At 39.7% G+C, this 16534-nt stretch overlaps 2 protein-coding genes across 5 annotated transcripts in view; both read right to left on the reverse strand.

Annotated features, from left to right (window-relative positions):
- arhgap32a (Rho GTPase activating protein 32a) overlaps positions 1-3726 on the reverse strand; it is a 28356-nt gene extending 24630 nt beyond the window's left edge. For both annotated transcript variants that reach the window (XM_082501939.1, XM_082501938.1), the window contains exon 1: positions 3636-3726. The gene's annotated coding sequence lies outside the window, so the exon portion shown is untranslated. The remainder of the gene's footprint in view (positions 1-3635) is intronic.
- A 2912-nt stretch (positions 3727-6638) lies between these two features.
- The window catches only part of igsf9ba (immunoglobulin superfamily, member 9Ba), a 78412-nt gene continuing 68516 nt past the window's right edge, over positions 6639-16534 (reverse strand). For 2 of the 3 annotated variants that reach the window (XM_082501940.1, XM_082501942.1), the window contains 2 exons: positions 11339-11469; positions 6639-11254 (listed from right to left, as the gene is read on the reverse strand). In XM_082501940.1, coding sequence (XP_082358066.1) covers positions 11046-11254; positions 11339-11469 — 340 coding nt within the window. In that variant the 3' untranslated portion in view covers positions 6639-11045. Of the gene's footprint in view, positions 11255-11338; positions 11470-15091; positions 15138-16534 lie in introns of those variants that run through there. The other variant, XM_082501941.1, reaches the window with a different exon arrangement.

The raw sequence follows: 16534 nt of genomic DNA on the forward strand, positions 1-16534 counted from the left end.
CACCACATCTCCATCAGTCATTTTCAATGTGTTAAGCAAACCTAATCCAGATGTACAAATAAAGAAACCCTCTACCTGTCACTTAAAAAAAAGAAAAAAAGTAGTGCTGCTCTGATGTCAGGAGACTGCAACAGAGAGTGTAAAAGGATGTCACCCCGGTATCTGATGGCCTAGATGGCATTTTAAGGAAAAACAGGGCAGCCTACACAGTCGTGCACACTTTTTATGAAACTGCTATCAGCATGTGTGCTGACAAGAAGAATGACTGCCTGTATATTTGTAGCTACAAACACACAGCAGATGTGTCTAAGTGAGTCACAGATACTTTATCACATATGAGAGGAGGCAGGAAGGCAAGCCAAGGAAGGAAGGAAGCTAAGAAGAAGGAGAGGGAATATGAAAATGTCTTTTTACCTTTCTCTGTAAAAATTGAATTTAACTGACACATATTAATGCAAAAATCGCTCCCATTCTGTGGACCTACAGTAAACAGTGTAACATGACGTAATCACACCTTCATTATGGAATTAGCAGAAGTCTAATGAAAGAGCAAAAAGAGTAACAATAAGGCTGCATTGTAATTATCACTGCTAGCTTGCAGAATGTTTGATTTTTACTTTTTAAATTTGATCCCTTACTGGCCAGATGATAAAACACACATTGTTGGAAGTTGCCTAAATAAATACTTCTGGCTACATGATAAGTGTAAATCTGCTACACTCTGTCCTGCTGTTTTCACCACATTTGGGTGTCTGTATTTCAGTGTTAGCTGGGCTGTGTGAAGCAGGTTTGCAGGCCTGTTGTGGTTAGAATGAGCCAAAATAGTAAAGATGGCAGGTCAGAAACCCAAAATGAGCTAGAAAAAAGCTGAAATTATCCGAGAAGCTGAGTTACACAACAAAGTGTGATGATAATCATAGATGGGGAGGAGGAGTCACCATGACACCACCCACTCATCTGTGAGCGGAGCATTTTGCCCGTCAACATCAGGGTCCTTTAAAACTACATTTCACATGTGAGGGGTGAATCCGAATAAGGAGAGAGGGCACGGCACACTCATAAACTTGTGACTTTAAATCACATGACAGCCAATCAGATACTCTGCTTTATAAACTATTTACTTTACATGGAACTATGATTACCAAAATGAACTTCGTGTTGGATTCAATAAGACTTGGAACTGGTGACTGGGACAATAAATATATTCGCAAAGTGTTTACTGAGGTCATGAATGGAAAAACAAGATGACTATATCATAGTTGCCAATAGTTGCTATTAGAAAGAAAGCAGGTTTAAGGCCCTTGAGCACTGGTTCTACTTTTCAGACCCAAATACGATGCCCATTTCTTATATACGGTCTATAGTGATAACTGTCTCTGGGTATGTGACCCTTTCACATACACATGGCCATGGTATCTGTGAAGTTTATTAAATACCGACTGTATCAGCTTAAACTGCACTTTTAATAAAATTCTTTTATTTTTTCTGCAGAACCCCCCAAAAGGCAAGTGGCTGGCCGATGGAGGAAACTTGGTTTCATGCTCTCATTCTGAGCTCTGGATTGCAGTCAACACAGGCAAGAGACGCAGAGGAGAAAGCCCTGTGGTTACCATGGTAACCGCTCTCCCGTCCATCGTGACTTGATGCTCCTCCAGACTGAGGATGAGGTAAGCACAAGGAGGCAAATGATGCCTCAGAGGAACCTTTGGCCAGAAGCTCCGACACATCACCAGAAAGTCTATTTGTTGCTTCTCTGCACGGCAGGACTGAGACAGCAGGTGAGGCACTGCTCTCTGATAATGCCGTTTAAAAAAAATAATAAAAAATCAACTGTAGTTACTGAAGCTTGGGCTCAAATCACTTCATAGAGGGAGGAGGAGGAGATGGTGGTGGCGAGCGGTCATTTGATCTTATAATCTCCTTGAAATCAAACCACAGTGAGATTAAATTTAGCTCGGCCTTTGCCCCGCAACCTCCAGAGTTACAGTGATCCCCGGTGCCAGGCAGAGAGCGGGGTGACCAGCAGGGCGATTAAGTTGTATGCAACAGAGCCAAATATTTAATCAACAAGCTGATCTGTCACTCTGGATGACAGTCTAACCCTTACAGTAAGATGAAGGTCTTTCCAGTATAAGCACGAGTGTTTACTTTGTCTAAAAAAAAGACATTTTACCATTTTACTGTGTAAGACAAAAAAAGAAAAAATGCAGGAATGCCAGAGGACGAGATCCCAGCTCCCTTTACAATCTAGTGCAATCTAATACAGCAATCCCTGCAACAGCTACAAACTTTGTAAAGCTCATGTTCAGCTGTCAGGGAGGTTTTGACTCAGCTCTGTGGAAATGCATTTATAAGGCTGTACTGTACAGTCGACTGGACCACATTACACAAAATACACATTACCATAGAATATGACTAATGCAATTATTACAGCGAGCCCACACACTCCAACACACATTTCTAAATAATATTTTCTACGATGAATCGTTTGTTTTACGACATCTCCAATGCATTTATCTCCTAACGCCAAATACAGTGTCTGTAAATAGCACGTTTTGTCCTACAGACATTACAAACATAATTGTTCCCGAGTGACAAACTGGACCCAGTGGATTCTGGGAGTTGTGTAAAATGTCATCAACTGGATAAAAATATAGTTCATTAGTACAGAATGTCAAATAGCTCAAAGTCTTTACTGGTGCATCTGCAGTCTTAAAAACAAAGCCATTTAAAATGTATATATATGATTACTCAAATGTTGTTAACATATTTCAGTTAACTGAGGGATTGATGGACTAACCATTCACTCAAAAATCTGCCTGTTTCTGTGTTTGACTAATGTAATTACATGTGATTTTGTTACATAAGTATAATGTAAAATTTTACATTTAATTGAATCTGGGCAAATGAAATTCACTTGATTGGTATACATTACATTTAACACATTAACAGTTCATTTAATATATTTCAGTAGCATCTCACTCAGAACTGTTGCTTTATGTTTGTTTCTACTCTACAGCTATTTTATACTCAAGCCTCCACCACACTTGCCATATCTTACATAATGAACACAGCCTCACAAATTACAATACAATTCTTAGCTTTCAAACACTAAAGATCTTTCTAACTAATAAATAAACACATGGCAGAAATTCGAATACAGGAAGTGCAGGTGTCACAACACTTATTGCAGGGCAAGTGTTGCACTGTTGCAGTAACACGGGTCTTGGTTACACTGTGTCCACGCACTGCACAACAGTGATTCACAGACACACACCAGCAACGAAATCCTCTTGACAGACAAAGTCAGTTTTAATTCCCTGTGATGCAATCATGCGCATATTGCAGTCCCGTAAACCGACTCCTGGGATCCACTGGGAAAACTTTACAGCCTGTGTACTCTGACCTGTTGGGCCTGACAGATCAGCGGTCAGCTGCGTGCGTAACACACGCGCACACATAAACACACGATCATTAGTCAACTCTAATGTAAAGAATCACATCAGCTTGGTGGTGGTGGGGGGGGGGTCTAAAATACGCGCGATGGTCACACCTTCGGCGGTTGACAGCACATTAAACCCGGTGTGGTTATGTCTGCACAGCCAGTTACGATCCCTGCTCAAACAGCAGCCTACCTGTAACTGTACCCGCTGCTCCACTCTGCTGCCTCCTCTATGCTGCACAGCGCAGGGCTCCTCGACGAGGAAACATGTTGTCAGCATCGCACTGCAGAAATGCGCAGCTCGGACTCACACTCGGGCTACGGCTGATCATCTGAGGTAGACGTTTTGCGGAGAAAACCGTTGACCGGGTGCGGCATCGCTGAGGCAGTGTGGGAGTCTTTCCGGGAGCCGCGACCGGACTGACTGAAAGGCTGGGAAATCTGCACACTCGGTGCCGGGAGCGCGCGCTGCTGAACTGACCTCGTGCCCGCGCCTAGGATGTTTTAGCCTCAGGGCTTCCCAGACCTTTCAAAGTCAAGGACCCACATATGAGGCAGGCATGAGGGTATTGCAAGCGCTTGTTGGAGAAATATTCACCAGTCCGAAGAGCCCCGTCTGGCAAGTTGTGCTGCATTAGGTAATGCTCAGTAAGGAATTACATAACCCTGTAAAATAGGTGGGTGGTAACAGAGAGGAGTGAAACCTGGTGTGCAAGTCACTCATCCTAATACAGCATCTATTGTGCTTGTCCACTGAAGGAGGTAATGTGAAATTCAGCTCTTCTGTTTTAGGCTGTGGGAGCACTGGGACCTTTTGATGACCTTTTATGGTCCTTGCAAACCTGTACTAAAATTTCTGGCCTACTGTAATTTTGAAAATCGATTATACAGCTAGCATAATTGATAGGATCTAATCCATCTTTTTAACAGAAGCTTCTATTTTCATGCACAGCCATTTTTGGCACCATTGAATAACATCATAATATACTGTGAACAGTTTGTGCTCTCTCTTTATTTATTTTTCTTCCAAAAGTAGCTAGCATATGATGGAGATGGACAAAATGTGGAAATTAATTTTGATTATAAATCTACTGCCTGGTAACTAGTTAGGATACCATACAAATTATTCAAGTCCTTCCTTTTCAGCAGCTTGAACGAATGCCTCGTCTAACCTGCACAAACATCAGCTCGGCTTAATTTACATAGAGTGCTGCATCCACAGCCACAATAATGTCACTGCTGCAAATAATCCACTGGAGACTGGAATATGTAACAACATCACCTGTGAAACAAAAATAATGGGGAAAAAAAACATTTGACTTAAAGTTGAGTAGAAGATGAAAAGGACAGATGTTATAGAAAGTGTGACAAATCAGTTGCTGTTTGAACCTATGCTATACATTTCATAGTTGTGAATAATAAATGAAGATAGTACTGTTAGGCCACCTGGGCAAACCCGCTGAAGTCGGTCCCTTTGGAGAACCTGACAGATGTGTGTTACTGCTGTCTGATGCTGCTGGTATGCAGCGTGGTGAACTCACAGGAAAGGCTCAAGCTGCTGTAAGAAGCCAATAAAACTTCAACTCCTGTTAAAGTTTTGTCAAAACCTGGGTTTTAGTCATTAGGCCCAGTGGTTAGCCTTGTTAATGTACCTCATAATGTTAACTTAGTAAAGTTATAACTTTTCCCAGGGTTTTATTTTCTAAGAGATGCCAAGTTTCAGAGCAAAGTGAATATGCAAAAACACCACACAGGTCCCGCACAAAATCCAACTCTGTTTTTCCTCAGTAAACCCTTTCCTAATGAATTTATGTTCTCTAGACCTGTTAATCAGGATGCAGCCGTTAGTGATGCATCCACAGCTTTAACATGTTTTTGGGAGTTGTCTGTGTTTTTGTCTTTGCACCCACTTGCTGTGTGTTTTCAGTTCACGTTCATCTTGTAATGTTTCACTCACATTCAAGTAACTATATTTTGTTCTAAAGGTCAAAAACATGGAGTAACTTTCAGATACTCTGCTGTTGTCCAGTCGCTCTGAATGTGATTTGAACAAAAAAAACAAACAAACTGATGTTTAGTTTATTAGCTGGTTTCCTGGTGGAACCTTGTTTGTACAGTTACACCGTTTATGAATTTGTGCTAATTAATTAAGGCGATTTTGCCACCTTTCACCGATTAAAGCTGCTATACTTACCACCCCTGTCCCTCTCATATCCTGTATGCCACATTAAAGGATTTACCAGACAAATCCAAAATGTATTTGGGTCTTATCATCTAACTCTGAGGCAGAAAACTGCCGATATGTAAACATGTTATTTAAAATGGGCTTTTTGTATTTTATTTTGGGCTATATCATTCATCATATCATAGTATCATTGTAATGAATATCTGATGCTCCCAGGCCTCGGGTAAACTGTGGTATTTACCACTATTAGGCAAATACTCAATGTTAAATAATGTTTATTCATTTCTTTAAATAAAAACACCCTCACATTTGCTTTATTGACTTACACAAAAAATGCCATAGTTTAAACAGCAGGAATAAGATACAAAGCAATTAACCCTGTCTATTCAGCAATCTTTGTGAAATGCAGGTGACGTCGTCTGTTTGACCAGCGGATTAGGTGAACTTTTATTTTCCTAAGGTGTATGCAGATGGCTTTGCATTTGTTTGCTTCCAAGCATGCCAGAGGGAATTTGAACAAAAGCACAAAGGTCAGTGTGACAGACCTCATCCTCTTTCAGGTTATTTGTCTTCCTTGTTCTGGCTCAGCCGCAGGACAATTCATTCCTCAAAGTCTGGGTGGGGATATTAATCATTGAACAACAAGCATGCATTTGAACCGAGTCTTTGATCTTCCTTGGTTGTGTCTGTCGGATCTAAGAGTACATTCACAGGATAACTTTTATTCTTTTTTTTAATTCAAGAAAAAAGGTCATTCGAAACCTGGCGCTCCTGTAATCATCCTGCTCATGTGTCCTAAAATAAAAAAACAACAACAACAACAAAAAGGAAAAAAAACCCTGACCTGATTAAGCTGCTCATATCCCATCCTCACTCTCTGCCCAACACTTACACCCTGTGTCTAGCGTATGAACTACAGCATCTTCTTCACCGGTCACACAAAACCACAGAAAAAACAGGACCTCTTTTGATTTTTTTATTATATCAAAATACAAAAATTTGAGAGGAAAATTTCATATGGGACTAAACGTTTGAAATGATATGGTGACATGAACACAACACTGCTTTCATATTCTCACAGACATGCCATAGATAGAGCATAGAGCATGTGCTAAGCCCATGCCTACGTCATGACGAGCCACCGGAAGTGAGCCTGTGCGTTTTCCCTATAAAGGCTTGAGATGGCAACGACTGCCGCTGTACATCCAAGGCCAGTTGGTAACGGCCCAGGGTGGTTTTTACATCATAGTTCATTCAGGTTTCAGTTTTACTCAATAAAGAAACAAGATCCATGGCAGTTGAACATGAAGAGTGAGTAAGACATGATCTGAGACGAATTCACTGGAGAGCAGTGGCAAATGAGAAAAAAATGTAATACAAATATTATACATAAGGCTTTGGTACAGCACCATACAGTATGAGTTAATTGCTCACAAAAAGTTAAGTGAAGCATAAATACCTGATGCGGTGACAGAAAAGAAAGACAAGTCTAAAAAACTGACCAAAAACAAAACAGAAACATCAGGTCATTGTTGTTGTTTTTTTTTTTAAAAAGAGAAAAAGTAAAAACAAAAACAAAAAAAACAGACAAATGTTTTTGCTTTGAATTATTTACATATGAACATTATGGAGACAGATTATGCACATAAAAAAACAAAATAAAAACATATAATACAGCATGTAAACATGTGATGTACAGCACAGAGTTCAGTGGATGGAAGTGAAATGAAATGTAGTAAATTTTCTTCCTTTAATTAAGCACTACTTGGTTTGCTTGAGTATGAGCATTAGCTAAAACAGTCAACGATGTAGTGCTTATTGTAGCCTACGATAATAATACATTCTAGTTCTCAGTGCTGGTACACAAAAACAGAGAATATAGAAAATACTACATATTTCTATTTTCCGTCCAATAACAACCAGCTCGGATGTCCATGAATGATTGCTAAATAGGCGTTTTTGTATTGTCTCTACATGCAAGATTAATACAATTTAAAAAAACGAAAGGAAAAAAACAAATCTCTTCTAAGTATCATCCTACCAGCACCTAGTGATGCACTAAAAGCTGTAAGCAGAAAAATTGAGAGAAAACAAACGAATCAAAAAACAAACAGAAATGAGCTAACAGTACATCCAAAGCAGCCCTCTTAAACACTGTACATGTTTCTGTTGAAGATGCAAGGAAAACAAAAGAGAGGGAAAAAAAGCCCGGAAGACAACATCCATTCTTAAAAACCCACGAGGAAGAGGATGTATGAGCTTTCCCGATTCCTTTCTACGAGGGGGATAATTACAAATGTGGACTGGTGACTACCCATGGCTATACTGTACAGTACTAGTAGCAATTCTACCTTGAAAAAAGGTGGCGGTGTGACATGAGACGGTAGCGCCCCTGCAGTCGTGTGCTTGAAAAACAGTGCTGTTAACCAAAGACCTACAGGAAGTGTGTAGAAAAGATCCCCTCGTGATCTGATGCTCTTAGATTCCTTCTCATGTGTCCTGTGGCGTGTACTAATCTAAATTAGGTTATGTTTCTCCTTTTAGGCTGGGTTAATAGTCTCAATATCAGCACAAACATCGTTTAGAGAGGGTACCTTGGAAGCACAGACAGACATTGCAAACACGCTATAGAAAACAAGTCGTCTTGAGTTCATCTGAATGTCACAAGTCTCTATTATTTGAGGTTACACTACTAGTTTCCAGTATTGTCTATCACTGTCTTCACACCATGATACCGTTAACGAAAAGGGCCTAGAGTGTCTAGTTGCTCAAAAACACCAGGGGCCGACGGAGTCGCTTGTGGAAACAGGGAACGGAAAAAAAAATCTTCAGACCTCTATTCTACAGCACCACAAAGTTAAACATAGCACCAAGTCGTAATGTTCAAAGCAACTATGCCCTAACACACGTTTCGTCATCGAACTAATGTAAACACAATTTCCTCCACAGCACGTGTTTTACAGGACTCTAGCATGTCCTCGACTCTTAGAAAAAAACTTTATTTGCTTTGGACACGTGAAGGCGAAGAGATCTGGAGTGAATCTACAGGTGTGCTCGTGAACGGGCGAAATACAGGATTACTTTGTTCCAGAAATATTATAGTAGAGGGCAACACACTTCTGCTCCTAAAGCTTTTTCCAATGGGCATTCACGTACTATACATCAGAGAGAATACTAATCAACTTGTGCAGCCAGCGGGCTATGGCAATAACACACTGTACGGTACTAACATGAACCTTTCTTTTCTTCTCAGATAAAATAACGTCTGCTAAAGTATGACAAATTAGGCACCTTAAAATGTTTTAAAAACATTATCCACTTAAAGCCGTACTGTAAGCAAATACTTTTATATATAATCTAATTTCTTTTTCCGTGGGATCCTTTTCATACATCCTCATACAAGAACGTGTTCCTGTAAAACATGGTTTGCGTCATCTTTACAAATACAATACACACCATGTACAGTACATAACAAATATAGATTTTTTTTTTCCTCGTATCTTACACGAAACCAATTTCTGGCGCTAGCCTTCAGGCAAGCGCCGCTTTCTCGCTCGTCAAAAGATTTCGGCGAGCAGACGTGGAGTCGAGTCATTCGCGCGGATTTTTTTTTTTAGCTGGAAACCTTTGAGTCGTTATTAGGAGAAGAACTGTTTGATATGTCTCGGTGACAATACGATGATAACTGCTTTTCCTCTTCTGCAGATCAAAGCGGGGACTTGGCTCAGAAACCGCGTGGGACTGCATACAGGAATTTGGACTTGATGCGCCAACTGGTCACCTCACCAATCTCAGCTACACTAGAAGCAATAATGACGGGTCATTCAATGTTCTGTGACATTGGGACATTCATTTCCTGTACAGCAAAACATACATTCAGTATCGGTTAGTGTCGAAAAATCAACAAACACACAGAGAAGTAGCTAGCAAGTAATCTACAGTTGGTAAAGATAAACAGTCAAGGTGGCCGTCGTTTGAATATTTCCCATTGCTTGTTAACAGCTTTAGAAACAATCACATTCTCCTCTAAGAGCTGCTGCTAAACATTAACATCCTCGCTGTACTGCTTGGTTATTTTTGCATCAAATCTTTTGCATGTACAGTGCAAAAATGTGTCGATTTATTTGCCTTTTCCCCCTCCTAATCTGACTGTGCGCATTTTTTTAAAAATTGTTTTTCATAGGTTTTAATCTGGTTCTATCCTATTATTTGGATATACACAGTTGAAGCACAAGCCCATGTTAAAAGAAAACAAAACAAGTGTTCATGCATCTTCCGTAGCGATTTCTCTCGTGAGTCCTTGGCAGAAAAAGTAAAACCACACACACACACACACACACACACGCTATCGGACTCCCTCACTCCTACAGTGAGAGAAGCGTGAGAAGGCGAAGAAAAAGGCAGTTTATGTTCGAAAAAATAAGCAAACACAACAGATAAATACAAGGCAAAAACAAAAAGGCACCTCGAGCTGTGCCGCGTTCCACAAATGATTTCCTTAATAATGAAATACATACAGTACAGTTCACAATTTGTCACCCCCGTCCCTCTGACCCTTCAAGTCCAACCTCCGCTGAGCATCTGAGTCCCAAGTTAGTTTGAGCGATCTCGTGAAGGTTATGATCTTTGTCTTAACGCAGCGCCGCAGTGCTGTAAACACACTTGAACCATCGCGCAGTAAAATGAAGACGCCTTCCTCTAATTGTTGGCATCGGGTCACAAATCAAAACAAACACAATATGCTAGCTTTTACTGGTAATAAAAAGCTTCTAAAGTAGATAAAGTTAGGCCATATTATCCGTTTGAGAGAATGAGAGTGGCGTGTGATATAAACCTTTTTATCCATATGTAAAAAGGTCAAGTACGTACAGTATACCACAAGAATTACAGCAAATCTGCGTTTACTCTGAGGTATATTTGTGGTAAGAACCCTGTGTTTAAATACTGAATCTATTTGTATTGTAGGAAAGGTAGACTCATGTCCCTGTCCGAGGACGCACCAGGCTTAACAGTACGCTGTATCACTGAAAAACCTAAAGATATGGACCCCTCAATGACCAGTGAGTGAAAAATCTTGAACGTGTTGTGACATACTCAACCAACACATTTTTTTATTACTGTAGGAGGAAGCTTAATTCCCTTGTTTTACTATTTATATACATTATATATTTTCAGAGCATTTTCAAGTGAAATTCCTCAAAGACAAGTTGCAGTGACAACCCGGAAAAGCCATTGTTCTTGTCTTCCAACCCCGGAGTATTCAGCTCAATGTTTCCCACTCCCCGAAACGCAGATTAACTTTTTAAGGATTATAAGAAAGGTATTCGTTTGATATTTAGGTAGAGCAGGACGTGCTGAGGTGGGATTTCTCAGGGGTGGTCAGTTTAGTCGAGTCCAATGGCTTGTTGGGCACACGGGTCAGCGTAGAGTCCCATAATTTGGGCCCTCTGAGTCTGCACTGGCCAGAATGCCTGTCTGGTCCTCCTCGAACTGCCTGCGGCGCAGGAAGGAGGTCAAATAGAGATAGGGGTTCTTCTTGTTTTGCTTTTTCCTCTTTCTCGGGAGGTTAAGATCCTCTCCCTCTTGGGGTGTCTGAGATTGCTGCTGGGTCTGAGAGAGAGACGCACCTGAAAGAGAGGCAAAGGACTCATACACAGGACGGCCGTTTGATCGGTAATCTTTTGTAGCTGCTCTCCGATCGTCAGACAAACCTGTTCTCCTTCCGGAGGTTGTGTTGTTATTGTTGTTGGCAGCCACTCCCTTGGCTTTAGTAATACAGTGTTGTAGCAGTGCTGGTAAGCTCTCAGACCCGGCAGTATCGCTAGACGCACCTAGAGGTTCCCTGAGAAGATGAAAGACACAGCACACATTGTTCTGGATTAATCCAACAGTCGTGTTCGGTCACGTCTCAGAGAGAACAGACAAAATGGCACTTTCATTTCTATTTCCAGAAGGTGCTATCATATGATTTGATGAGCTCTTGAACTTCTACTGAGAGCCCTTTCACTAAGATGATGAATTTCCACTTTCTATCTGCGGTGATGGATGAGAAAAGTTAGATACAAAGAAAGAAAGAGAACGAAAAAGAGAAAGAAAGAATAGTTGACTTAAGGTGGCAGTGGAGTTGGTGAATTATTGGCTATACATTTGTTTTTCTTAAACAATCATTATGTTAAAGACCCACTCTGGGATTTATAATTAAAGTGTATTTGTTCTCAAATTCAATTCATTCAATCAGTTCATTTTCTTCTGATTTTGGTGGAATAACACTCTTTAAAATCTGGGATTTCATCGAGTCTTAGAGACAAAACTATAAAAGAAACGTGCTAAGTTTACAGCAAGCTTTCGCTTTAACATTTGGGTCTTTAAATAGTGACTGCTTCAGAAATGCGAGCAATATTGGCCTCTTTGCTGTATAAAACTCATAAAATGAAAATAATTTCTGGAACTTGACAGTTCCTGTACCAATGAAGTCGTCTAAAAAAATTGTACAAAATTCTCTATTAGCGCTATTTTTACTAGACCGTAGGTTCAGGGGTCGGCAACCTCTGACCGTCACCTGCGTCAGCACACAATCTCGTTTTCAAGTAGTGGCCCGTGAGACGGACAATGGTTCAGAAAATACAAACTACCAATCAAAATTTGGGGTCACTTTTTCAAACGTGTTCAGCTGTGGGCTGAAGAAATGTGTGCCTTAAATATAATGTGTAAGTGGCGGTTGCCCTGTTGCTAAACGTTACTAATAAAAGGGCTTCTTGTTATCTTGTTTTGGTGAATCAGCAAAAGACTTGCTGACATGGTAATGTGACTTTACAAGCACCATACAGTTCATGCTGAGAGGTCTTTAGGCTGCCATACAATCCTCCCCTGTCCCTCAGATATCTTCAAGTGCATGACACAGAAATGCTGATTTAGTAAGTGCAAATTGGGCTTAAATTGAAAGAAATTAATGGGTAAAATTACAGAAAAAGGTCTGGTAGCTCATTTCCCTGGAATTATAAAATGTAATGTAATAAAGTTTTTTTCTGTTAATTCACAGAAATTTCTATCCTGTAGCAAGAGTACTGACAGGGACTAGAAAGAGACAGGATATTTCTCCCATACTGGCTTCACTTCATTGGCTCCCTGTTAAACCCAGAATCAAATTTAAAATAATTTTCATCACATACAACGTCTTGAATAATCAGGCCCAATCTTATCTTAAAGACCTTATGGTACCATTTCACCCGAATGCAGCACTGTGTTCTTCCACTGCTGGATTATTTGTGAGTATTTAAACACAGAATGGGGAGCAGAGCTTTCCGCTTCAAGGCCCTCTTCTGTGGAACCAGCTCGACTTAAAACATTTCTTTTTGATAAAACTTATAGTTACGGTTCGATCACACGACCCCAAATCCTTCTTTAGTTATGCTGCAATAGGTCTAGGTTGCTGAGGGCTTCCCATGATGCACTGACTGTTACTCCTCACTCACCCTTTTTTTCCACTCACTATATGTTTATACACCACTCTGCATTAGTTATTATTAATCTATTTTTAATATTATTCCACATCATGTCTTTGTCCTGTCTTCCTCCCCCCACCCCGTCAGATGGCCGTCTTTCCCTGAGCCTGCCTCTACTGGATGCTTCTTCCTGTTGAAAGGGAGTTTTCCCTGATGTTGCAATTTGGGGCTATATAAATAAAAGTGAATTGAGTTTTCTCTGTTATTTAAATGTTTATTTATTCCTTAGTTGCTTTAGTACAGTATGAATGGACATGGGAAGATCTTTGTCAATAGGAAAAGCCAGTTAGAAGTTCAAAATCTATACACTCCTTTACATTCTCAAGAGGGCCAAATTGGAGTCTTTAACGGGCCGATTCTGGCCCCCAGTCCTTATGCTTGACACCCCTGTTTTCAACTCAAAGTCAGAGAAGATGATTACATAAAAGAGGCTTTAATTAATTCCTTTAACACTTGCCTCTGTCCACACTAACTGTTGCTTACTTAATTACTGGGAAAATTTCTGTATTTTACTTATTAGTCAGCTGCATCGCAGCTATGGCTATAATTTTGCAACCCAAACTGTGCATATAATATTATAAAATTGTAGATGAGGTCAAACTTATCATCATAAAAAAAGGTTGCCAACCCCTGCAGTCCATTTATGTACTCTGCATTTCTCTGATTGCTCTGCATCCTAACATGAAAGTTCTGCACATTTCAAAAAACCAGAAACCAGAAAACACACAGGAAGGTGTTCCTGAAACCTTGAGAACTATTTTCATTTCATGAGTGATGCATGCGAAGTTGAATGAAAATAATTAATTAATCAGCACAAAGTAATCACATCACGTTAAGGTATCCTCACTTCCAGTGGTCTGCTTAGAAGCAGTTTTACCTCGTACTGGAATACGCTTGTTGTACTTTTGTTGTCCATCTCTCTCATAGAAAGATGCAATAAAGTTAAATAAAAAAAAGTCCAATAACCTCACAAAAAGTTAAGCTTGTGTTCACGAGGCTCACTGTTGGCTCTTTGCCTTTCAAAGAACTGAATGCAAACAGCGTCGAACCTGACTTAATGCTTTCATTAAGTCAGGTTGTCGCGCCAAACATGTATTGTTTCAAAAGGCATGGGAACACAAAGCTTTAGAGATGCTGTCCATCATTTGTCACTGTGGAGAGAAAGATTGAGAGCCATTAGCAGAGAGGGGGAGACAAATCGGAGAATTGCAACAGTCCTGGACAGTTAGAGAACATTTCCATTATCATCACATAAACTGTGTGCCGAGGCAACAGTGTTAAAATATTGCTCATTTCCATAGACATAAACACTATACAGCACACTTTCAGAAACATGAACACTGCGTACAGAGGCTTCACCATGCTGACGGGAGGAGATGGCAGGTAGAGGAAATGGCCGTTAAAGAACAAGTCACATGACAGGAAGAGGAAATGGCCATTAAAAACAGTCACATGACAGAAAAAACGAAAGCACTCAGGACAACAAATGTGACAAAGAATTTAGTTTGAGAATTGTTGTTATTTGTTTGGTTGTAGAGAGAAGTTTAGAGAATGCATGCATGGCATTTTGCACATGGAACAAAACTTTAAAGGGGAATACTCCAGTCTATCATTCATGTGCGTCCTCTATTGATTCAAGGCTTTTTCTTTTTTTTTTTAGTGCAGGGAAACATGTCTGCGTTCAAACAATGAAAAGGACAAAATCAAATGCTTCTCCACAATCCAAAACCACTCCTCCTGCTTGCTCACAAGCCTAATTACTGTAGCCTACACCACAGCAGGCTTACTCTGCCTTGAAACTGTATTGACAAATGTGTCCTGCAGTCATTATTACCATTAGTTGCACTTCACTTGAATCCAGCACAGAGGCACAACCCAAAGCGATTCCCCTTTAAAGGAGAGAGTGATTAGAGCCCTCCCCCTGCTGACCCCTCCCCTCTCAGACATGGGTCCGACCCTTACCTATTGCGGCGTAGGGGACCGGGTCACAACAACGCTGCCCAGATAGCTGAGATCAATCAAAAACAAATCAGGTAAGACCCTTACCCTCTAAAAAGCAGCAGCCCTATAAGCTACTTTCCCTTAAAGGCCAGTGATAGTGCAGGAGCGAGTCTCTGCTGCATGGCTTTAGCTACCATGTGATTGTAGCTTCTAGGGTAGTGAGGTGGGTGTGAGGGGCCACAGGAGTGTGTGCAGTAAAGAAACTCTACGGGGTGTAGATGTGTTTAAATGTGGGTGTAAAGCATAACATTTCCTCCTTTATGTAGTAAATGTGCTCAGCCACTGATCTACCAATACTACGAGAAAAAAAATCTATTGTTCTATTTAAGCGGGTTAGTCGGTTTTTATCCTTACGGATGCCACTTTCTAATAATGCAGCCATTATATGTTATATGCCTTATAACTTGACACTAATTATTTTTGAATATATTAATTTAATGGTTAATAAATCACTCTGCAATACATCGGATTAAAGTGAACTATTTTGCCAAGTCATCTTCCTCAAAACACTTCGTTTGCCTCTTTAGCGCTCCAATTTTGGACCTTCTAGAAAAGTGGGAGTCCCAGGATATATTTAACATCTTACTTTTTATGATCAAGTGACAGACACAGAGCCTTCTATTTATGACTTTACTATTATAAATACAACTCATCCAACTGTATAACTATAGACCAGATGGTTTGTTATCCATCCTTATAAAGTATTGATAAGTTGAGATTATGGCTTCATTATTTGTTTATAAATTGTTTACTAATTCTTTTTAAAACAATCTTATTAGTTTATGAGCAAGAAGCGAAAGTTAATGAATAACATAACACAATGAGTATGTGTCAACTACTAAATGTGTACAAACTACCAACTGCTTTGTTTTACACTTTCTTTCCATCGCTAAGCTACAATATAGACTTTTACAATTTCAATCTTCTTCAACAAAGAAGAAAAGTGTTCTGCTACAAGCGGCTATAAGCTACTGGCTCTAATATTGGTTGAGTTATGAATAAGTAAGCAATTTATTATCCATGAATAAATAGTCTGGAAGGTGACAGAATAATGGTATAAATAATAAATGTAATTGTTCATTAAATGTACAGTAAATTGTTGAGGTTAAACCTATAAACACTAGTTTCATAAACCGACCCGATTTAATATAATTTATACTCAGTTTTTAAAATACTTTAACTCAAAGATTTTAGATTCAACATGGGAAACAGAAAAAATGGCTTTTAAAGTTGATTTAAGTTTGAATTATGATCAATATTTCATCGATTCTATTGATTACGAGCCATCAGTACTATATACAAAAATACATGATCTTAAAATCACACTGAGCTTTCACATGCTATTCAATGTTAATGTTTAGATCATTTTTAATGAACTGAGACAATGTGTGCTAAATGCAATTA

Source organism: Aulonocara stuartgranti, assembly GCF_965226115.1.
Source record: "Aulonocara stuartgranti genome assembly, chromosome: 14".
Classification (NCBI taxonomy): Eukaryota; Metazoa; Chordata; class Actinopteri; order Cichliformes; family Cichlidae; genus Aulonocara; species Aulonocara stuartgranti.